This window comes from Ceratotherium simum, chromosome 19, assembly GCF_057802395.1.
Source record: "Ceratotherium simum simum isolate JZ-2026a chromosome 19, ASM5780239v1, whole genome shotgun sequence".
In the NCBI taxonomy this organism is placed as follows: Eukaryota; Metazoa; Chordata; class Mammalia; order Perissodactyla; family Rhinocerotidae; genus Ceratotherium; species Ceratotherium simum.
The window spans coordinates 24,078,307-24,101,009 of NC_141918.1; the positions used below are offsets into that span (position 1 = coordinate 24,078,307).

General features: G+C 35.9%; 1 protein-coding gene across 2 annotated transcripts in view; it reads right to left on the bottom strand.

The window, feature by feature from the left end:
* ASCC3 (activating signal cointegrator 1 complex subunit 3) overlaps positions 1 to 22,703 on the bottom strand; it is a 344,123-nt gene that overhangs the window by 95,638 nt on the left and 225,782 nt on the right. For both annotated transcript variants that reach the window (XM_004422154.3, XM_087443924.1), the window contains exons 23-30: positions 21,486 to 21,584; positions 20,040 to 20,208; positions 16,437 to 16,657; positions 14,990 to 15,075; positions 13,120 to 13,286; positions 12,865 to 13,010; positions 12,618 to 12,738; positions 10,006 to 10,148 (exon numbers count right to left, since the gene is read on the bottom strand). In XM_004422154.3, coding sequence (XP_004422211.2) covers positions 10,006 to 10,148; positions 12,618 to 12,738; positions 12,865 to 13,010; positions 13,120 to 13,286; positions 14,990 to 15,075; positions 16,437 to 16,657; positions 20,040 to 20,208; positions 21,486 to 21,584 — 1,152 coding nt within the window. The remainder of the gene's footprint in view (positions 1 to 10,005; positions 10,149 to 12,617; positions 12,739 to 12,864; positions 13,011 to 13,119; positions 13,287 to 14,989; positions 15,076 to 16,436; positions 16,658 to 20,039; positions 20,209 to 21,485; positions 21,585 to 22,703) is intronic.

Sequence of the window (22,703 nt, forward strand, 5' to 3'; positions counted from 1 at the left end):
AAAGAAACACTTTAGAACATTCTCTTGATCAACTAATAGGAAAGAAAGAAAAAAATAAAATAAATCAATTAAAGATAGTAAGTTTCCAAACTTTAACAGTATTCATCAGAGCATAATTTCTTGCTGCCCCCTCTAAAATCCCAAACAACCATACCTCAAAATAATTCACCATACTGTTAATATATTTATATGTGATTAAATATTCAATTATATGTGAAATATATAAATGAAATCTAAGCAATAACATATAAATCTTTGCTATGTCTGCTAAATAAACACAATACTATTTGCAAAGTTTGCTTTTTAGCTTGGCCTGATTCTTGACAGCAGTATCAAAACTAGGCTGTATGGTAAGATATTAAAGATTTTCCCTTATTAATGTTTCTAATTTAATTCACTATGTTATTTGACAGGAAATCCCAGTGTAAGTTCTTCCCATTTTTTTTGAATATACACTTTATGCTTATTTCCATTTTTGGAGGGCTCAGGTTCCAACGAGTACTTGGAGAGCATTTCCATATACTGAAAAACGTTTAAAATGAAGAGAAAGCTGATGAAATGGACACTATAAAATTAATTTTCTAAAGTAGCATAATTTTAAATGAACAAATACTATACTAATATGAATTAAATTTGTGAGGGATCACAAGCAGAAGATTATAAAAATAAGATCAATTTTACCACAGAGCTTTCAGCAAAAAGAACCTACCTGTCTATATAAGGTATTATTCAACGTTGCTATACTATAAAAGTAATAACAGTTAACATTTACTGAACATTTAACTGTGCTCCAGGCCTGTTCTAAGTACATTAAATGTATTAATGCATTTAATCCTCACAACAATCCTGTGAAGATAGGATTATTATTATCCATTCACAGACGAAGGAATGAGGTTCAGGGGTTAAACACCCCACCAAGGTCACACAGTGTGTAACGGACAGTCAGTATTGAACCCAGGAAGCCTGGCTCCAGCCATACTCTCAACCACAATGCCACCCTCTAATCACCACCTGAACGAGAAGGTTACTTCAAATAACTACTTAAAGTAATGATGTCATTCACTTGGCTTAAGGCTGGGACTCATTGTTTTAGACCGTATGCCAAAAAAAGAGTGAGTTTAGAAATAATGAGTAATGTACTAGTCTCACACAGCTGGGAAACTCTATGCAGATGATTTGCAAACCTATTTATTCCTTATTATTTGAGTACTTCTACTCCTATACCTAAAAATGAAGAATATCTAAAATTATCTTCTTTTCTAAACTAAAATATCACCTCTCATGATTGAAAATGGCACAGCTCTTATTGGTTGCTTGTGTTTGATATTTAGCTACTGACTTTTCTCTGTCTTTCCTGTATTTCTGTCTCTGTCAATTCACACATCTCTTCACTTGGACTATTCCATCTTCTCTATCAGTGTGCTGTCAATGATTCCACTGACTGTGTGGCAGAGTAAAGGAACACAAGCTTTGAGCCAGCCAGCCTGGTTTTGAGTTCCCAAGCTCTACTTACTTGCTTTGTGCTATTGGGCCAATCACTTAATTCTTCTAAGTTTCAGTTTTTGCATCTGTAAAATTGGGATAACAAGAACAACCCTCCCAGAACTCATGATTAAATGAGATAAGCCTTCAGTGAACTCTAAAGCATTCTATAAAAATATCAATTATTATTAAGCCTAATAAGAGCTTTGTCTCTCTCTTCAATAGGACATGCATGATGTCAACTAAGGCAAAATAAACCAGAACAGCCTCCTATCTCATAGCTGCTCTTAATTACACAAATATTCCATGAGGCCCAACTGAGTTCAAATGTCCGATGCTCAGCAAATACGTAGATAATGTCTGTTTTGACATTTAATATTCTTAACCTCATAGTTTCTTTATTGATCAGTTATTAAGAGGTCTGAGGCCTGTTCAAAATAGAAAGCACTTGGGGTGAGACTTTTGTATTATGAGCTAAATCTATTTTAGTTTGATTTAAAAAAACACATCTTTCGAGTTGAAAATGACGTGGTTACTCAGCATTAACTCAATTTAATTTCTGATTTTCAACAATCTCAAAGTCCATCTTCAAAGCCTGATGCTAACTTCTTACCTATAGGAAGAAGGCAATAGATATATGTTGAATGAAAATGCAAATGACTCAAAGAAAACTATAGTAAAATGTCATTAGTAAAAACTCCACCACATCTGAACTTGTGATGATTTTGAGTAAAGCTAGACTATAGTTCATCTTCATAAGTCTATTAAGGCTTTACCTGTAATGGGGTTAAATGAGTTATGTTTACCTTAAAATGATAAAGTTTTCAAGCATCTAAAACATCGTTCAGTATTAAGCTTGTGAAAATAACACTAATCTTATTTTTCATGAAAGTGCTCCTCTCGTGCACACATGCTACACAGTTTTTGATGAATTCACTTTGAAGCACTGTGTAAATTATAATTAGCACATCTTTAATAATGCTCTATGTGATTTAGACAAAACTTCTACCCAATGAATTTGAATCAACAAGGTTTAACTATACTGTTGTTCCAAGGAACTCTTATCTTCCATACTCCTCTGATTTTCATGTTACCTCCATCTGGATTCCTTCCATATCTTGCTCCAGTCAGAAAACTATTCCTTCTCCTGCTTCAGATTCTTTTCCCCCCATTTACCTTCTGGTCTACTGCAGACTTTAGAGCATAGGGTCTTGCATAATTCTGTCTAATTCATTCCTACTTCTAAGGACAAAATAGAATACAGTCATGCACCACATAATGATATTTTGGCTAACGATGGACCGCATATAGAATGGTGGTCCCATAAGATCAGTACCATATAGCCTAGGGGTGTAGTAGGCTATACCTTTTGGGTTTGTGTAAGTACACTCTATGATGTCTGCACAATGACAAACTTGCCTAATGATGCATTTCTCAGAATGCATTCCCATCGTTAAGTGACGCATGACTGTAGCTAACTCTCTTTGATGTGCTCTTCTTTTAGCTATGTGACCTTATTTAACAGTGTGCAGGAAGAAAGGGGTATCCCTGTGGCTAAGTGGCAAGATACATAGAGGAGATGAAGAGGAGAATGTAAGCAAGACTAAAGTCTAATCTTCAGCCATGGTTCTGCTTTCCCACCCCAGATATGGCATCTCATCCAAGGTGTGAGTGATGAAATAAGGGCAGTATTCTGAGCTTTTAACCAGCAAACTCAGAAGAAAGGGTGTTCCCTCTGCTCTTTTATCTTTTAGTGCAGGTTTGCAACTATCCAGATTCTAGATCCTAGCACCGTTCACCCTTGCATGTGGGACCAGACTGCAGACTATCTAGCAGAAGCCAACAGACCATAATTGTTAGGTGCTAAATTATAACATCAATTAAATTACACAGCAAAGCTTCTAGAAGGATTTGTATATCCTATTTGCTTCCATTTCCTTCCACCCCCACCCATTTACTCCTCAACTCATTCCAAACTGGCTTCTGGTCACAACACGTCACCAACTCTGCTTGCCAAGTTCATCTGGGACGTCTAAGTGCTAAATCCCATGGGTATTTCTCTGCTCTCATCTCACTCAACTCCCATTAACATTTGATGTAGCCAAGCACTCCTTCCTTCATGAAACTCACTCTTCTGTAGTATTTGAGGACACTGTCTTTCCTCACTGGCATCACTTTTCAGTGATCAGTGCACTTTGCCAGCTCCTCATTTTCTAACTAAGCTCACGATGACAGAGTCTCTCAAGGCCTTCCCTCTGGTTCTCCACTCTCCGTCTGAGGGTCTCATGCTCATCTGGGTTTAGAGGCTGCTTCTATGCTGATGCTCCCAAGTTCATGTGTTCATCTCATATCCTCTGTGAGTTTTACAGACTTACATCTAACTGCCTCATAATCTCCACTTGAAAGTCTTGGACATACGAATTAACATGTCCAAAACATAACTTTTTTTTTTTTTTAGTTCAAATCCGTCTTCTCCTTCCTCTCCATCCCACACTCTCAGCTCTCCTCATTTCAGTAAATGACACCATTATTTACCCAGAAGTTTAGAGTTAATAACTTGGGACTCATTCTTGATTCTTTTCTTTTTCTCAACCTCCATTTCTCATCTATAAGAAAGTCCTACTGAATCTAGTCCAAAACATATTGTTTAATTCCCATTGTCACCACCGTAGGTCATTACCATCATTAATTCCATGCTTATTTCCACTTCAATCCATTTTTCACTAAGCAGCAAAAGCGATCTTAAAATGTAAATGGGAGTATGTAATTTGTCTAGCTTAAAACTTTTTAATGCCCAGGAATACCCTTCCCTTAGATATCTGCTTGGTTTGCTTCCTTTAAGTTCTCTGTTCAAAGGTACCCTCATCAGATGGACCTTTCTATCTATAATAATGTACAATATTCCATTACCACCCACAGCACTCCCTATTCCCTTTACTCTGCTTATTTTGTTTTCCGTAGGAATTATCACAATTTGACATATACCCTTATATCTATCTACAATGTTAATTCCATAAGGGCAGACACTTTACCTAACTCACAGAGGAGCTCAATAAATGTCTGCTTAATAAATGAATCAATGACTGTCTTCCCATAGTACACAGAATAAAAATCCAAACTCCTTAACCACGGGTCTAAGGCCTTGCGTGAGCTGGCTTCTTCCTATCCCTCAAACTTAACTTGTGCTACTCTCCTCCTGGCTTATTCTGCTCCAGCTGAACTGATCTTCTCTCAGTTCCTTGAACACGCTCTTCCCATGGCACCTGAAAGGCTGTTATCTTCTCTTTTGGTGTAGCTAGCTCATTCTTATGCTTTGGTTCTCAGCTTAAATGGCATTTCCTTAGAGAAGTGTTCCCTGACCATTCTATTTGAAGAAGCCTCCCATCCCCTTATTTCATTTCATTTCTTAGTGGTTTCTCTCATAGCAGTTTTCATAATTTGATATTAATTTATTTGTTTAATCGTACATATTTTAAAAAATTTCTGTCTTCTTCACTAAAGCTCCTTGAAAATTGGGATTAGTTGGCTAACACAGTGCTTGGTAAGTTGTAGACATTCAATAAATATATGTTAAATGAATGAATACTTTACAATTCTGGTAAGAGCTGCCTATTGATTTAAGTTCAAGGATTATTATTTTTAAGGATATTTTTGAGGTGGGGAGAGAAAGAAGACTGAATGCCTGACTATGTGATACCAGGTAAGCTTGCAACTAAAGCTGCTGATCATGAATTGGATGTTATCTGATCTACTAGCTATATATTCGGGTGTGCCTAGCAGCAGCTCATCATTAGTAGAAATGAAAGGACCTGAAAGATGAAGGTAATTCATGAGCACTCCATGTGTGTGCCTATTCCTGCCATACTATCCCTACTTCAACCTACCTAGGCCTCATGAGATATTTCTTATGTCAAGTTGACTAAGGAAAAAAAAATTCCAAATTCCAAATGGCTTTGAACAAGATGGCGGGACCATATAAAGTACACTGATGTGGTGTTTTGGCCCCTTTCAGGGATGACTCTAAGGAAAAGTGTAAAAGCGATACGTCAAGTATTTCCCTGCTACTTTACTACAAAGTAGAGATAATGTGAGTTGACGACCCACACTTTGTTCTGCAATTAGTGCATCAGTCAAATGGTTAGGAGGTTGGTAAGAGTGCTATTGGAGGACAGATGGCAAGAAAGGCAAACGTTTTATATGGATGAACTTTTAGAATGATCCCAGAATAAAAGACTACCTATATTCCATGAACATGTTTACCAAAAAGTTAACAGCAGTGTGGAAAATGCTGTTAATAGTCAAGTGGGCAAAATGACCACCTCTGAGGATATCTGGCAGTCTCCTTCCCAGACACCAGTACTTTGTGCAATGGGTTCATGTACTAAGTGGTGCCACGGTGCAAGAGATGAAAACCGTGCATGGACTAAACACAGACTTTCCCTTCCTCAGGCAGACCCAGCTATTGCCACTGCTCAGTGACTAATATGCTGCCAGTGCAAACGACCCTGGGTCCATTATGAAGTACCTTAACCATGGGACAGATAGCTATCTGATGGTAAGGAGATTATATCAACCCTTTCTCTCATGGAGGGGACATCTATTTGAGATGATGTCTAGAATAGACACTTACTTTGGATTTTGATTCTCTTTTCCTGACCATCAGGTTCTGCCAGTAGCCTCAATAAAAGGATTACTTTATATGCCTTATATATCATCATGCTATCCCATACAATAATGTTTCTGACTGAGGAACTCACTTCATGGAGAAAGATTAAGGCAATGTGGAGGCTGTGGGAGGCACCAGTCCCTCATCACCCAGAAAGAGCTGGCTTTGTAGATTAATGACTCAGAGTGGCAGCTGAGAGACATTACTTTGGCAAGGTTGGGGTGCTATCTTGTAGGATGAGGTGTATGCCCTAAACTAGTAATCATTAAATGATAATATTTCTCTCACTGCCAGAATGAATATACAGTTCCAAGTAGTCAATGTATGAGGATGTCTTTCGCAATCATAGCTAATAAACCACTTGGAAAATTTTTGTTTCCTTTCCCTATAAGTCTAGCTCTGCTAGTTTGGAGGTTTAATATCCAAGGGATGTAAAAATGTACTTGGAAGCTGAAACAGCCACATGACCACTTGTGACTTTCATGCTAATGGGTGAACACGTAAAATGTGGCCACAGTGTAGCCTGGGTGACTGATCCTGATGAAGAAACTGGGCTGTTGCTACACAATAAAAGGAGGGAAAAATTTGGATGGACCCCAGAGAAACCTTTTCACGCTACTGTATCCATCTGAAAAATTAATCAAAGGTTTTTAAAACACTATCTATTAAGCATATATAAAAAACCAATTTCCAGCGGCTCAGGAACGTGGGTTTTGGTTACTCCACTGGATAAAGCATCTTAATTGGCTTAGGGGCTGGTTGAAGAAGAATTGTACAGGTGACAGACGGTAGAGAAAATAAATCGCAAATATCTGCTTATCCTCCTGATCAGTTGCAGAAACAAATACTGTAGCCTCTACCCTTGCTTCCTTGCTATCTCATATATACACTAACATATTTTAACTAACATATTTTATACATTTTAACTAATTTCATTTCTCTCTCTTCCCCCTATCCTCCACTGTTGAATACAGCATGTGTTGGTTGTGGGTAACTTTATAATTTAGTCCACCAGCTAGAGAATATTGAGATGGGATTGCAAAAGAACCAGAGGGTGACTGGACACAACTAAGGGATCTAGAACTAATGGAGCCAATGATGAAATTTTCAGTTGTCTCCCTTGGGAAGGGATGAATGGATTTTGGTTATGTGAAGGAGAACTGCACTGTTGGGAGAAAAGTTTTTTTAAAGTGTAGGTATGGAGAGAATGGTGTATGAATGAGTTTGAGAAGCTAAAGGACTGTAGCAGACCTCTGCTGTTTACAGACAGCCAATATCTGAACATCTCCTCCTACAATAGAGCCCAAAAAGGGGAAGACAGTCCCTCTTTCTGCTGCTTGTTAGAGACTGAAGCTCAGGCATTCAGATGTTTCTGTCCTGGACTTGAAGCTTGAGAGAGTGATGCAAAAACACAACAATGTTTGAGGTTAATGGTGGAAGTGGTGGCTGTCAAACTGAGAATCCAAGTGACATGGCAGCATACGCCCACAAACTTTTGAAATCACTGCAGGAAGGCTCAATAATGGCAAATATGAAAGGGTATTACTTCTGGGGTTTCCTCATGCTGCAGAATAATTTCACATCAATGATACACGTGGCAGGGGTCTTTCTGCTTCCTAATACATTACTTTGAGACTCTACTGGGTTATGAAGATAGATGGATAACACATTTTGCCTTTGCCTAGAAATAATATGGAGCACATATATTCTTCCTAGTTATATTCTCTGGATCCACCCTCTTCCTACTTGCCCTCACTTTCCTTCCTCCCTCTTCCCCTCTCCTCCTCCTCCACCTCCATATCTAGGGACACTGCTGACTTAAGGCCATTCAACTGCTGAATGATTCTGATACTGCTCCATTCCACAGGCACTCTGCTCCACAACTGCAAGGATAATTTCTGCTGTGCTTGCTCAGCCTCCTTTGAATGTTCAAGTTGCCAACGTTAGAGTTGCCAACACATGTCCTGCTACGCAACACCAATCTAACACTATACAAGGAGCAACAACAGGAATAGTTACCAAGCTTCTAGCCCAGGATATTATGGAACATAAGCCATACAAAGATTAAGTATTAAAACAATTTTCCTATTGTAAGTTAATTATTTAGGGGGTTCAACAACTGAAACACCTGCTTTATAGCAGGTTTTGGTATAATCAGATTGCATTTGCAAGGTAGTCAGTTGCAAACTCTCTGAAATTTTGATTTTAAAGGTGACTGCTTTTAGAGGCAGGAATAAAACAAAGCCTGGGTTGTCTTATTCTTGAGATGGGCTTGGTGAAACAAAATGTCTGGAAATGATATTATTTTAGCAGGGAAAATCTATAAAACAGCAGAAACCATGCAAGTAATTCTATGATGTCTAATTAGCCTTGGTGATAAATTTTTCTGCTGATAAAAAAATACAAAACAGAGAAGTATTTCTACACAATCCCTGAGCTGTCCACATTTTCTTGGGTCTCATACATTAAAATTAAAAAAAAAATAGAGTTGTACTGTAGCTGGGAAGAGCACATGCGGTTCACATTTGAGGCTAATGTGAGTCACATATGTGCTAAATGTACAAGCCTTATACATATATACACTTCGAGCAAACATCCCGAACTGTGTTCAATAGGTATGTACTTTGTACCTTGACTTCAAAGAAAAGTCTCCATTTGGAACACTTTTAGGGATAAGACACAAGAGAAAAAAAATTAAGCCTAGATTGACGCTGCACATAAACTAAACTCAATATTTCACACATTTATTTTTCAGCTTTTGCCTCCCAAGTCAAGATACTGTTTAGACACAACAGGGTGATTATCTGGGCATGCTAATTAAATAACACAGGGCAAAAAACCTTTTGACAAAATTATTTTGATCTAAAATTATTATCTTGAATAAATATTTGGTATACACATACAAGTAACATTAAGGAAGTAATGATGAAATTTGGAAGATAAAATGATAGCTTTCATTCTACTTCAAGGAGTTATGTGATACCTTTTATATGAAGCTAATTTCGGGGTCTGCTACTTATTAGTGAATAAGATCATTTGTTGTCTTATGCAAGAACGTTTTAAAATGGTAGTTAACTATTATGTATTATTGTAATATAGACAGCACTGTCCAATAGGTCTACCAACCCTAAATGAATCATGAGAAGGGGATGGGGAGAAATATGCAAACTGCTGAGATTGGACACTACTGGGTTAGGAACATTGTTTCTATATATATTGTTTCTATATATATAATATATATATATATATATATATATATATATATTTGTGTGTGTGAGGAAGATCAGCCCTGAGCCAATATTCATGCCAATCCTCCTCTTTTTGCTGAGAAGACTGGCCCTGGGCTAACATCTGTGCCTACCTTCCTCCACTTTATATGGGACACTGCCACAGCATGGACAGACAAGCAGTGCATCGGTGCGCACCTGAGATTTGAACCCAGGCCGCCAGCAGCGGAGCTCATGCACTTAACTGCTATGCCACGGGGCCGGCCCTCATTATATATTTTTTAAAGAGTTAATTTTCAAAATTGATTATAAGTTCCATGATGGCAGTGAATACTCAAATATTATGAAAACTTAACATGAATATTAATATATACATAGGTGACGATGTTAAAGGGGAAAAATAAGGATATAAAAAATAAACATTTAGTAGGAAAATACGTCAAAATAGTGTTAAGGTGGCAATATTATACATTCCCTCTTTCCTCTATTTTTTTCCCCAATTTCTATAATGGTATACTAAACTTTTAGTATAAATTAAAACTAAACATGATTAAATTTGCAATTTTCATTACACTACAATACAAACTACTTTGAGATGTGTAAGAAGTAGAAATAAAATATGTTGCTTACCTCTCCTTCATCCATATTCAACCACTGCTTTGGGTCTTCTTCAGTAGCCAGAAACGCTATCAATTCCAAAGCAGTAAGACGCGTCTGACGTCTTGATGAGACAAATATCAAAACAGGTTTGGCTGGAGAATGGCTTCTAATCGCTGTTGAAAAGTTGTGGAAAACAAAATGGTAAGGCACTTACACCAGAATCTGAATTTCAATAGGATATCAAATGGGTACATGAAAGCTAATGCTGTACATGATTTAAGTGAATTCTTAATTTGGTCATGAAATTTAGCATTATTCAAAGTACTACACAGATCTGACAGCGTATTAGAGAAATGATAGGAAAGGAAAGGTTGTTGGCCCTTCCTAAGGGGGCAAACTGCCAGGGACAGGGAAGATTTAACTATGTCGACTCCCAGTTCTGTTCTGAGCTGCCAACGAAACAGACACTTAAAACTGAGACTCTTTTAATAGCTGTATTAATAGCTGTATACAGAGACTAAACCTTAGGCAGAGTTTCTATTTCTGAGTTGTGTTTCTGCTTGCCTAACCAGTGATATTGCAGAGTTAATTGCTCCTCAGGTCTGGAGAGAGTCAAGTCCTGCAGGGTGATGAAAACGAAGAAAAGTCACAAAAAATTCCTTTTATTTTTACCCTGTTACCAGGAGATGGAAAAATTAAGAGAGTGTGTATCAACAAACTAGTCAGAGAAGTCAGAAGAATGTTTTCCCTTTGTTTTTCTAAAAACATATGCGTCAAGTTTCAAGTACGAAGATAAAAAAATGTAGAAGAGAGATGAAGAGAGTACCATCCCTGAATCTATAGCTGAGTGATGGCACATGGGGAGTAGACACACAGAAGATAAGATGAGTAGTTTAAAACCTGGGTAACAAGACTGAAAAAAAAATTACTTAAAGAGCTACATAAATCGTTTGACCTAACTGGAAATGAAGTTTCTTTGCTATACAGAAGTTCCAAAATGCTGACAAGATGGCACCAGTAGAATTTATATTATGTGTATACAGTGCTCTTAAAACAGTCAGAGATATTTAAAATTTTTATATAAAAAGTTCAATCTCCTTGTAATTTCTTGTTTAAAATGTGAGCTGCAGAATTTCTTTTTATGGGCTAAGAAACAAGGTTTATAATGGAAATGTTTATACGACCTTAAATATATTTACATCCTAAGAGTGAGAAATAAAGCTATCATAAAATCATATTTCTCAACTTAAATAAAAATTGTGATCCACTACAGGTATAGTAAATAGTTTATAAGGATAGCAGCCGTACTGATACCATATCAAGAGAAGTCTAAGTATTTCAGTTATTTACTGTTGATTCACATAACACAAAATGCTTCATTTCAATCATTGGTATGCAATCCGCCATTCCTTAAACAGATATAAGCAATCTCAACACTACATACTATGAAAAATAAACTCATTTATCTTATTTCTCACTCACAGTTTATCAGAATACTATAGAATGTAAATGGAAATGCTTTGATAAATCATATTAGAGATACACTGTTTAAAATACACGTATTAGTACAATATTGGCATCATTTGTACACATAATCATGAATGAATCTGTCTCTTTTTTAAACCTCAACATTTAATGGATCTTTGCTGCTGCAAGAACAGGTGTGGCTGAACAGCTCAAGGCAGATTTATTGTTCATTAGTGATTTTGTACAATGCTTCTGTGGAGGCATAAATAATCTGAACTGCCAAGACTGGTCTCCAGTTCACAATCAATACTTCGATTCTGTCATAAGGCTAATTACAGCAGCTAAAAAGTCACCTCACAACTGTCACCTCACAATCAACAGCAGTTCACATTAGAAAATTTATTTTGAAGGTTATTTTTAATTGATATAATAAATATTCCTTATGCAGCCTAAACAAAACATGTGTCAATAAAATAGGAGTGTTATTCTTAAATCTTTCTTGCTTGCCTAATTTGTTAGGGCAAAACAAAAAAGAAAACACAAAAACAGAAGCATTGTAAAAAAGTACTGAAATTTGTAAGTTTTACCATAAAACTTAAGATTATGTGATTTTTTTTTAATTGCAGTTTTTTTTTTTTTTGAGGAAGATTAGCCCTGAGCTAACATCTGATGCCAATCCTCCACTTTTTGCTGAAGAAGACTGGCCCTGGGCTAACATCCGTGCCCATCTTCCTCTACTTTATAAAGGGACGCTGCCACAGCACGGCTTGACAAGCGGTACGTCGGTGTGCGCCCAGGATCCGAACCTGTGAACCCCGGGCCGCGGAAGTGGAGAGCATGCACTTAACTGCTATGCCAGCAGGTAGCCCTGCAGCTTCCACGTATCATTGTTCAAGTACTAACTACCATAAAGAAACACCTTAAGAATGATTTGATTAGTTTTTAAAATCACATACGTTTATTCTACTACAAAGATATTATCATTTATGAAATCTCATTTTCAATAGTTAATTCTACATATATATATATTCCTTAACAGTTGAGGTAAATAGTTATAGATATATGTAGAAGTGGGAGCAGTATCACTCTTTCAAAGAAACCCAAATTATCTAGAACACTTTTAAAGACTACCATAAAAAATGGTTGCTATTTCATTCCAAGAATCTAAAGCTTACCCTGAAATGTAGGCTTATTCATACTAGCCATACGAGGACAGTAATGTTGACCCGGGAAGCCCTGAATGTGAACTTCCAGGGGAACTGGACGTACTGATGGTCGGAAGTTGAACAAGCCCATCTGGAGTAAAAATGAGAGAAACCATTTTCAGTTTTTACATTTAAGTTTATAATGTTATAGTGCCTCCTTAATGCGGACCCCTAAACCACACTATTCAAATGCCTGATTTATTGATCTTCCACATACCTGATGAATATTGAGCCAGTCAGCAAGGTCTCTGGCATTAGCTAATGCAGTAGAGAGTCCAACTATTCTAACAGGCTTTTCTGTGTGCGATGAAATGAAATTCGTTCGAGATACAATGACTTCTAGAACAGGGCCTCTTTCCTCCCCTAAGAAATAGGAATAATGCACGTTAATCATTGAACAAGTCCTGACGCTGGTTGTTGCAGGTACGAGAGTCGAAGTTGGTAAACTGGCTTCAGATACAGTGGTACCCACCTAGCAGATGGATCTCATCTATGATGAGAATAGTGACTTGCTTTACATAGTTCCTATTTTGCCAGCTTCTGCTGACTCCATCCCACTTCTCTGGTGTGGTGACGATAAGGTCAGCCTTGGCAATGGATTTCATATCTGGAGTCACATCCCCTGTTAGTTCAATAACTCTGGAAGGGAATAAAAATGATCCCTTTAACTTTTCAGGAAACACAGGACCTTGGAAAGGCAAAAACATATCTTTCAGAATACAGTTTTATAATGCTTACAACTATTTTATCTCCCTTTGATTTCTGAAATTTTCTAGAGTTGAGTCCAAATTATATGCTTAAGAATTCTAAGATAATTTCCTACCATAAAATGAAGGACATATAAATTCAAATCACTGACAATCTAACTTTTATGTAGATATGCAAAGGTGTCAAACTTTGATTATGTTTATAAAATCTCTGCTTTCCGTGATTTTATAGAGTTGAACTCACACCTCCTTCTCCATACGTTGGAATAAACACCTTTCTAATGAGGAAAAGTGTTAACTTATTAAGACAAAAGGAGGCATTTATTGGGGCTGGCCCAGTGGCACAAGCGGTTAAGTGCGCGCGCTCCGCTGTGGCGGCCCAGGGTTCGCCGGTTCGGATCCCAGGCGCGCACCGATGCACTGCTTGGCAAGCCATGCTGTGGCGGCATCCCATATAAAGCGGAGGAAGATGGGCACGGATATTAGCCCAGGGCCAGTCCTCCTCAGCAAAAAAAGAGGAGGATTGGCAGATGTTAGCACAGGGCTGATCTCCTCACAAAAAAAAAAAAAAAGGAGGCATTTATTAAGAATATGATTATGTATAAACTTCATTTATTTTCTTAGATTAAAATTTTCTATAGATATTATAGGCAAATTCAAACATTAGGACATAAACAAGAAAGCTGGGGCAAATATGTGCCACCTCATTCTGAGCAGATACCAGTTTTATAGTGATAAAGAGGGAAATCTGGAGGCTAACCCAAAATTTAGGTAATCATTACGTAATTTTTACTTCCGTACTAACACTCAAAAAGCAAAAAGGAGCAAGATTAGTTCCTCCAAGCATAGTGTTCCCAAAGCTTTTATTTATTTTTATTCATTTTTTATTTTAACATTTTATTATTTTGAATACGTAATACATTCATACGGTTCAAAGACTATGTAGTGAATAGTCTCTGTAACATGTCTATTCTCCAGTCACCCAGTTCTCATTCTGAAACAACCATATATTTATACTCCTCACCACTTTTTAAAGACAAAAGATAGAATACTTTATTTAAAACATGTATTTTACAGTAACTCTGGGGACCATTTCTTCAGCAAAAATAGAGAGCTCATTCTGTTACAGAGCGATACAATATTTTCCACTATGTGAATGTACCATAATTTATTTAGTGATACTCCATTGGACACTCAGGTTACCTGCAATCTTGCTACTGAACACAATACTACAGTGACTAATATTGTGCAGTCTTTAAATATTGTTAAAAAGTGATGTTCTTCAAAGAATATTGGTAAATTATTTACATGCAAAATACCTTCTAAGTGGTTTCTAGAAGTTACTCTGAATGATATACAAGAAAACTAGATATAACTTATGTTTCTTTTGTTTTAGAATTTAAAAATTTTGAGAAAATTATCTTGCCAAGTAAAAGTATTATATTAAGTAATTTAAGGGATTCATTTTTCAATCTTAAAACAATGGGAATATTGATAACATAAAATAAGTAATACACTACCTTTAAATAAATGACTGAAAATCGTAAAAGCACTGAATAGTTTTATGCAAATCTTTTAGTTTTTAGTTTCTTTAGATTATTCAAAGCATATCTTCTGAAAAAAGTATGAACTTACTTTTTACCAAGTTTTTCTTCTATTCTAACTTTCCAATCATCCATTCTTTCACGTACTAGGGCTTTTAGGGGTGCAATATACACTGCCTAAAAGGGGGAGGGGAGAAAAAGACTCTCATGAAATCATGACAGCACTTTCAAATACAGGTAAACTCCATAAAATTTATCAAAATATGACAATGTGGTTTTAAAATGTATCTTTTAATACGGAAAGACTTAAAATTTTAATTTAATGGGAAAAAGTCATCAACTTACTCAAACTACATTTATCCAAAGTAAGATAAAATTATAATACATCATAAAAATATTGACAGAAAATGTAAAAAAAAGCATCAGAAGCATTTTCTTTGGGTATGTTATAATAAAATTATCTTCTGACATAATGTGAAAAAAGAAAAAAATTATGAGACAATATATTACATAGAGCAAATCAGAGTTCTCATGAAAATAAAAGTTTTTCCTGGTATTATGATCAAGAATTATCTGAGTTGTAGCTCTTTCAAGAAAAAAGTTACTAATTTTGAAATTCTGAAGAGAAATAATCTGGTTGTTAAAATTTTAATGCAGATTTCATGGATGACGCCAGTCGTACATTTTAGATGTTCTATCTTTTTTTTTTTAATCACCTAGTCTTTAATAACCCAAATTTACATACAGATTATTCACTGGAAAAAAATTTTTTTCCTTTATAAAATGTTTCAAATTTAGAGTAGCGCTCTACTGTTACATTAACATGTCTCCTACTGGATCACTAAGTATATAACAGACTGAGAAGTAAGAAAACTTAAAGCTTAGCAGGGAAGAAAAGCCACTAGTTATAAATCACTGAAAAATGAAGTTAAAACATTTCTGAAATCATAAATGATGAGGAATTTAGCATATAATTCCAATCACAACATAGCTTTCTTGAAAAATAATGTTTTTAAACTGTGAGTACTCTACATTTCAAGAATGCTTAAAATCAATAGTTATTTGACGTGCCCATGTTATTTTATATTAACTAATGATATCATGGCCATTTGAAGAAATATGGAACAAAAGCTGCCTCTGTATTTTCTCTGTATAATCAAACTGTATTTGTTAAAGTATTAGCATTTCCTTCATAGCCTAAGGATTTGATTATGAATCATTACATATCTTATAAGCATGGCTATGAATTAGGTATCTTACAATGAAACTGCCTACGAATTGCAGATATTTTACAACGAGGAAAGGACATATGAGCGCCAATATGTACATTAGAAATCTAACTAGAGGACTCCAAAGTTTAAGGTAAATTTCCTTGTGACCAGTTATTCCAATATTGATCTAGCCCCTCCTGGAAAATTCACTGAGAGAGTGACAAATCTACTCATTGAGTTCTGCCAGTATATTTAGAACTGGCTGGTTTACAGATTATGAACTGCCTTTTCTAACTGAATGTTAGCATGTGATTCTTTCAAACAGACCTTTGAAGTAGGGTACTTGTTGAAGACTCTGAAAATGGCTAATTCAGCTGCAACAGTCTTTCCCGATCCAGTGGGTGCTCCAAGTAGGACATTACAGTCTGTGTGATACAGTGTATGAAATATTTGTGTCTGCACAGGGTTAAAGTGGCTGAAGTTGTACAGTGCTTCATACGCTTCACATCCCAAAGCCGTGATTGGTAAAGGCTGAAGATCCAGTAATTCTGAAAAGATACAACAGGTACTGCCACACAATAACTGGAAAATATGCACAATACTAAATGCTGTCTCTTAGGAATAAATTATAACAATCCTTAAGTCTTTAGAGGGAAAAAAAGCTTACCAAAAATTCTATTATACTAGTTACAGATCTTTTTTCCCCTCTGTTAACACATTTATAATACTGACATATTAAATGCTTTTCTGGGGGAGTTCCCCATAAGCCAACTATAATGCTATACCTTTCTCTTCCAATCAGGAAAGTAATTTGAATGACAAGTGGTATGAAAACATGCACGTTATAGAAGAAAACTAAATCTATCCCAATTTGTAGAAAAAGGAAAATCATTTACAAACTTCAGTATTAGAATGGTTAGTAATAGCAAATGACTTTTGATCTGTTAAACAATTGACCAAACCAGAGTGGCTGATTGAGCTCTTGCTCTAGCCAATGTAAACTAAAAGGAACTTAAAATAATTCCAGGAAGAAACTTAGGTATGAGTTTTAAATCTACTAGGCAACCTAGAACTGCACTGAGAAAACACTGAGAGAAACTAGATTTAGTTGTATCTCATTAGGTAGATTAGAGGTCTAGAGGATTAGAAAGTTAAAATGATTTAGAGAAATAAAGTTATAGTAATATACCCTTGAATTTGACAGATCTTGCATTTTCCCATAATCCAGAAAGGTATCAGTTAGAGAACCAGAAGGCAGCTTTACTCTTAGGATTATCTCATGCAAGATGACTCTACTCATTTGAAGTTTGAGTGAAAAGAAAAAAAAAAAATCAATAAGGAGACATGGTGTTCTGTATCCTGAGTTAGATATTCAGAGTATAGTTTCAAAATCGAAAGTACAGAGAATTCTCTTCTCAAAAAATTTACTTCAAAGTAAAAAAAGCCTTTTTTTTTTTTTTGGAAACGGAGGACCGTTTATCAGGCATATCCAGACATCAGGCACGCCTTCTTTTTTTTTTTTTTTTTTTATAATTTTATTTTTCTCCCCCAAAGCCCCAGTAGATAGTTGTATGTCATAGCTGCACTTCCTTCTAGTTGCTGTAGGTGGGACACGGCCTCAGCATGGCCGGAGAAGCAGTGTGTCGGTGCACGCTCGGGATCCGAACCCGGGCCGCCAGCAGCAGAGCACGCGCACTTAACCGCTAAGCCATGGGGCCGGCCCAAAAAAAGCCATTTTTAAAAATATTATCCTTGCCCCACTGCTCCACTCTATTACATAGGTAACTGAGAGCTAACTGTATGTTTACTATACCAGATTATAATCTCCTAAATTTTCTGTAGCACTGAAAATCAAGACAGGAGGAAGTCTTAATTTGCAATGCTAATCAAAGCATAGACATATTCTTAATAAAGACAAAAAAAAATAAACATTTTGTTATTTTACTTCTGTGAAAGATGAAGATCTTTCTTGGCTGATACGGGCTTAATGGGATGCCTACATATATACTTTGAACTAAATAGAATCAGGAATCATTGAGGTTACATCACGCATTTTTAATATCTCTTGAGATGTCACAGTGGCACATTTATTGCTTTTTAAAAGGTAGTCAGAAATCAACTAATTATATAGATAGGGTGCTATGTGCCTAGCCACTCAGCAGAGAAGTGATAACATGAGCACTATAATGTTAATGCATGTTAAAATCAAGTACTGCAGTCAAAGAGACCTAGTAGCGATGTTGGTAGCATATATTTTATTTATGTTTATTTTTTTGTGAGGAAGATCTGCCCTGAGTTAACATCGGTGCTAATCCTCCTCTTTTTGCTGAGGAAGATAGGCTCTGAGCTAACATCTATTGCCAATCCTCCTCCTTTTTTTTTTTCCCCCAAAGCCCCAGTAGGTAGTTGTATGTCATAGTTCCACATCCTTCTAGTTGCTGTATGTGGGACACAGCCTCAGCATGGCCAGAGAAGCGGTGCCTCGGTGCGCGCCCGGGATCCAAACCCGGGCCGCCAGTAGGAGGGGGCGTGCACCTAACTGCTAAGCCACGGGGCCAGCCCCGGTAGCATATATTTTAAATTAAAGCACCAAACATTTTTATATATTTTATTTTGAGATCCTACATATCACATATAAGCATATTTGAAGAAAGATAACCAGAAAGTCCTCTTCAATGAGTAGATCAGTAAATACTGCAATCTCATTATTTTTCTATGTTGACAAACTTTTTAGTTCTGCTCTGCCAAGATATCAAAGTGGTATTAAGGGTAGTCTAAAGTATCTCTCTTTAAGATATGCTAAGATAATGAACAAGGTACACATTTGATAAAAAAAAGAGTAAAGTCACATTAATGCCTTCTTTCATTTCCCAAAAGATTGTCAAATAACGTGTTCACTAAAAGAGTAAGAACTAACATTTTTACTTTGAAAAAGACAAAGAGTTTGTCTTTGGAAGAATTACAAGGAAAAGAAAAGCGGATTTTCATTTTTCTATAAATTAAATTAAGGACCTCTTGAAATCAATACTCATCCATTATGAATTCTCAATGAGAAGAGAATAAACTTAACACACTAATTAATTAATAGATTAGTCTCAGGATAGTTTTGAAATAAATTATTTTATAGGGCACTTAAAGGTGTCATCATAAACATTTATTCATGAAATTTTGCTTCTTTAACAAGTCAAAATAAAAGGCACTTTGCTCGTGTTATGAAAATCTAAAATGGATTTATGTCTGTTACAATAATGTAAAACACTGTTATATGACATTGCATATCACCATATACCCTTGTATAATGTTAGTGTGGAGAAACAGAACTAATATAAAGGTACACATTGTTTGTAGCACACAAACTGACTCAAGATATATGTGAATCCATTCTGGAGTGATATTACAACATAACTTCTTGGTATTAGCACTTTTTCGGTGTGGAAGCACACCATATGGAGGAAAAAAACTCTACAATTCACTTTATTAATTTAACATACTAGAAATAAGTTTAAGTAAGTTGTAATAAACACAAAGAAAAGAGGATATCTCAAAAGTTTTACAGAGAGCACAGATTGAATGTTGACACTTGGAACGAAAAAGGAAGATAAGGAGAAATTATAATGATTACATGTAAAAATAGAGACGAAGGTAAAGTAACACAGAAACAGTCTCATGCTTGTTAAACTATTAGAATTGAACTAGGCTTAGTTTAATGTTTTTAGAACACAAATTAACAAAAATTAAGGCCCACCATTTAAGTTCTACAAAATGAATGCATACATAGATTTGATTTTGAAGTCTCTTTTCAAACTATATTAACAAGTAAGTTGGATATTGACTCAGATTAAGACAAATTTAAAGCATAGACACTTTGAATATTAACTAAAACAACAATTTTGGAAAATCAATGATTCACATTACTATTGAATATGTTACCTGTATGGGGAGGATGTCTCTCTGGTAGAATCAGATGCTGAAAATTGATAATACATACAGCCTCAGCTCCCAACCATCTATCAGACACTGCTCGGATGTAGTATTGGGAAGGCAAAGGCTCAAAAATAGGGATTGTAAATACCAGTAGTTGAGCTTCTTTACTAAGAACCTGATGTGAAATAAAGCCTAAAATGAATATGGATATTCTAGTATCATAAAAGTCTTATTAGTCTATTGTTAAGACAATGGTATCTATAGCAAGATGCACTAAAGATAAAATATCTTAGATTTCTAAATAGCTGAGATATTCAGGTACTTCAGAAACTTGTGGGTAGTTCCCTTATGAGTAGACCTGGTATAACAGAGGGTAAAATTGACATTCAATTTCTATTATTTCATATGCATATCACCATGTATTAACAGGTTACCAATTTGACTCATCAGAATTCCCCAAACTTGATTCATTCAATTACTTAACCTCATGATTTTTATCAAATTATTTACTTATTATTTTTCTTTAATTCTATCACTACCTTAAGTAGAAAATAACAGAGTCACTTGGCATAAATAGAAGGTAACCATAAAGAAACATGCAATAAAAACAAAACATTGCTATGAAATTCTACTGCTGCCCACCCCAAGTCCTCAGCCTGAACTTTGCTGTCTCTTTGATAAAAAGAGAAGTTAGGAGTGAAGCAAAGTTAAACATGTTAGCATCAAATTGAGTTTTTCTCTTGGGATTTATAGAGAATTAAAAAAAAATGTCCCGGGGCCGGCCCTATGGCTTAGCGGTTAAGTGTGAGCGCTCCCCTACTGGCGGCCCGGGTTCGGATCCCGGGTGTGCACTGACACACCCTTCGTTTGGCCATGCTGAGGCGGCGTCCCACATACAGCAACTAGAAGGATGTGCAACTATGACATACAACTATCTACTGGGGCTTTGTGGAGAAAAAGGGAAAAGGAGGAGGAGGATTGGCAATAGATGTTAGCTCAGGGCCTGTCTTCCTCAGCAAAAGGAGGAAGATTGACTTGGATGTTAGCTCAGGGCTGATCTTCCTCACAAAAAAAAAAAGCTCCTTTCACAATGTGACTCAATACTCTTTAGTACTGTTTATTGTAACACCTAAAGTTATGATTATTTATTTAATTTTATTTATTTTTTATATTATTTTTCCCACCTTCGACATACTCCACCCTCTAGAAGCCATGCCTTAAACCATGACAACGATTACAATCCAATTTCTCAAACTAAGATCACATTGAATATATCAATACTGTAACATTTCATTAGTGTTTTCTTGTAAAGCTAAAAAGAAACATAAAAAACTAATAAAGCTTTAATGTCACTATGAAATTAGAGAAATAAAAACAGAAATTGTTATTTAGTTTATATTGTCTTTTTATGATAGCAACATACTAAGGATATAGCCATACATACATATTTACCTGTTTTTTAAGAACTATAAAATACTCTGAATGATAAATATGATCATTTGTAGGATCTTCTACCCAAATCCACCAGGGTTCTCCTACTGTCCCATGGACCTAGAAGAAAAAGAGTATAATAATACTATGTATACTGTAACTCAAGCAGGGGGTACTGTGGTTTGCATACCCAGCACCCATTCCTCTTTCTCTTTTTAAGAGATTTATTGATATATAATTTATATAACAAAGGTTAAAGTACAGAGTTCAATGGTTTTAATATATTCATAAAGTTGTGCAACATCTCCATAATCTAATTTTAGAACATTTACATCACTCCAAAAACAAATCTTGTACCAATTAGCAGTCAATACCTATGTTCCCCAACTCCCCAACCTCCAGCCCCTGACAACCACAATCTACTTTCTTTATAGATTTGCCAGTTCTGGACATTTCATAGAAATAGAATCACTTAATATGAGGTCTTTTGTGACTGGCTTCTTTCACTTTTCATGTTGTGCCATGCATCAGTTCTACATTCCTTTTTATGGACAAATAATATTCCATCAGACAGACATATTTTGTGTATTCGTTCCTCTCTTTCTTCTTTTTTTTCCTAATAAAGCTCAGTCTTGTTTAGTATTCATCTGTCTTTCACGTGACTCAGGAGAAGGTGACCCCATCTCCAGGAATAATTTTGATTAGCATAAGCTAATCAGCCTGTGGCATCCCCCTGACAATATTTTGTGGTAAGGGACAGGCACATGCCCAATTAGACTGAGGAAAAGGTCTCATGGTTCAGGTTCTAGGCTGGTGAAGTGGGGGTATTTTCCTCTCTCTTGAAATGTGAACAAGGAAGCGTGAAAACATTTGGGAAGTAGCCAACAGTGTCAGCCGAGCAAAAGGATGGAAAGATCCTGGGCCCCGAATGATATCATTACACAGAAGAACTGATCATCTTTAGGGCCTATTCTACCTGTGGATTTTTTATTGTGGAAGATAATATATTTTCTTGCTTAAGTCAGTTTGAGACAAGACATGTTTTCTATTCTTGCAGCCAACTGCATTCTAACTGATAGAGTTAACTATGAAAACAATTAAGTACTCTATCTTATTAATTAATTCAAACAAATTGTGGGAGACTCATTATGGATACTGACAGAAGAAAACAATGTGAATAAAATAGGAAACTTTAATGCATTTCAAAAACTCTCTTTTAAATATGAAACTTGAAATATG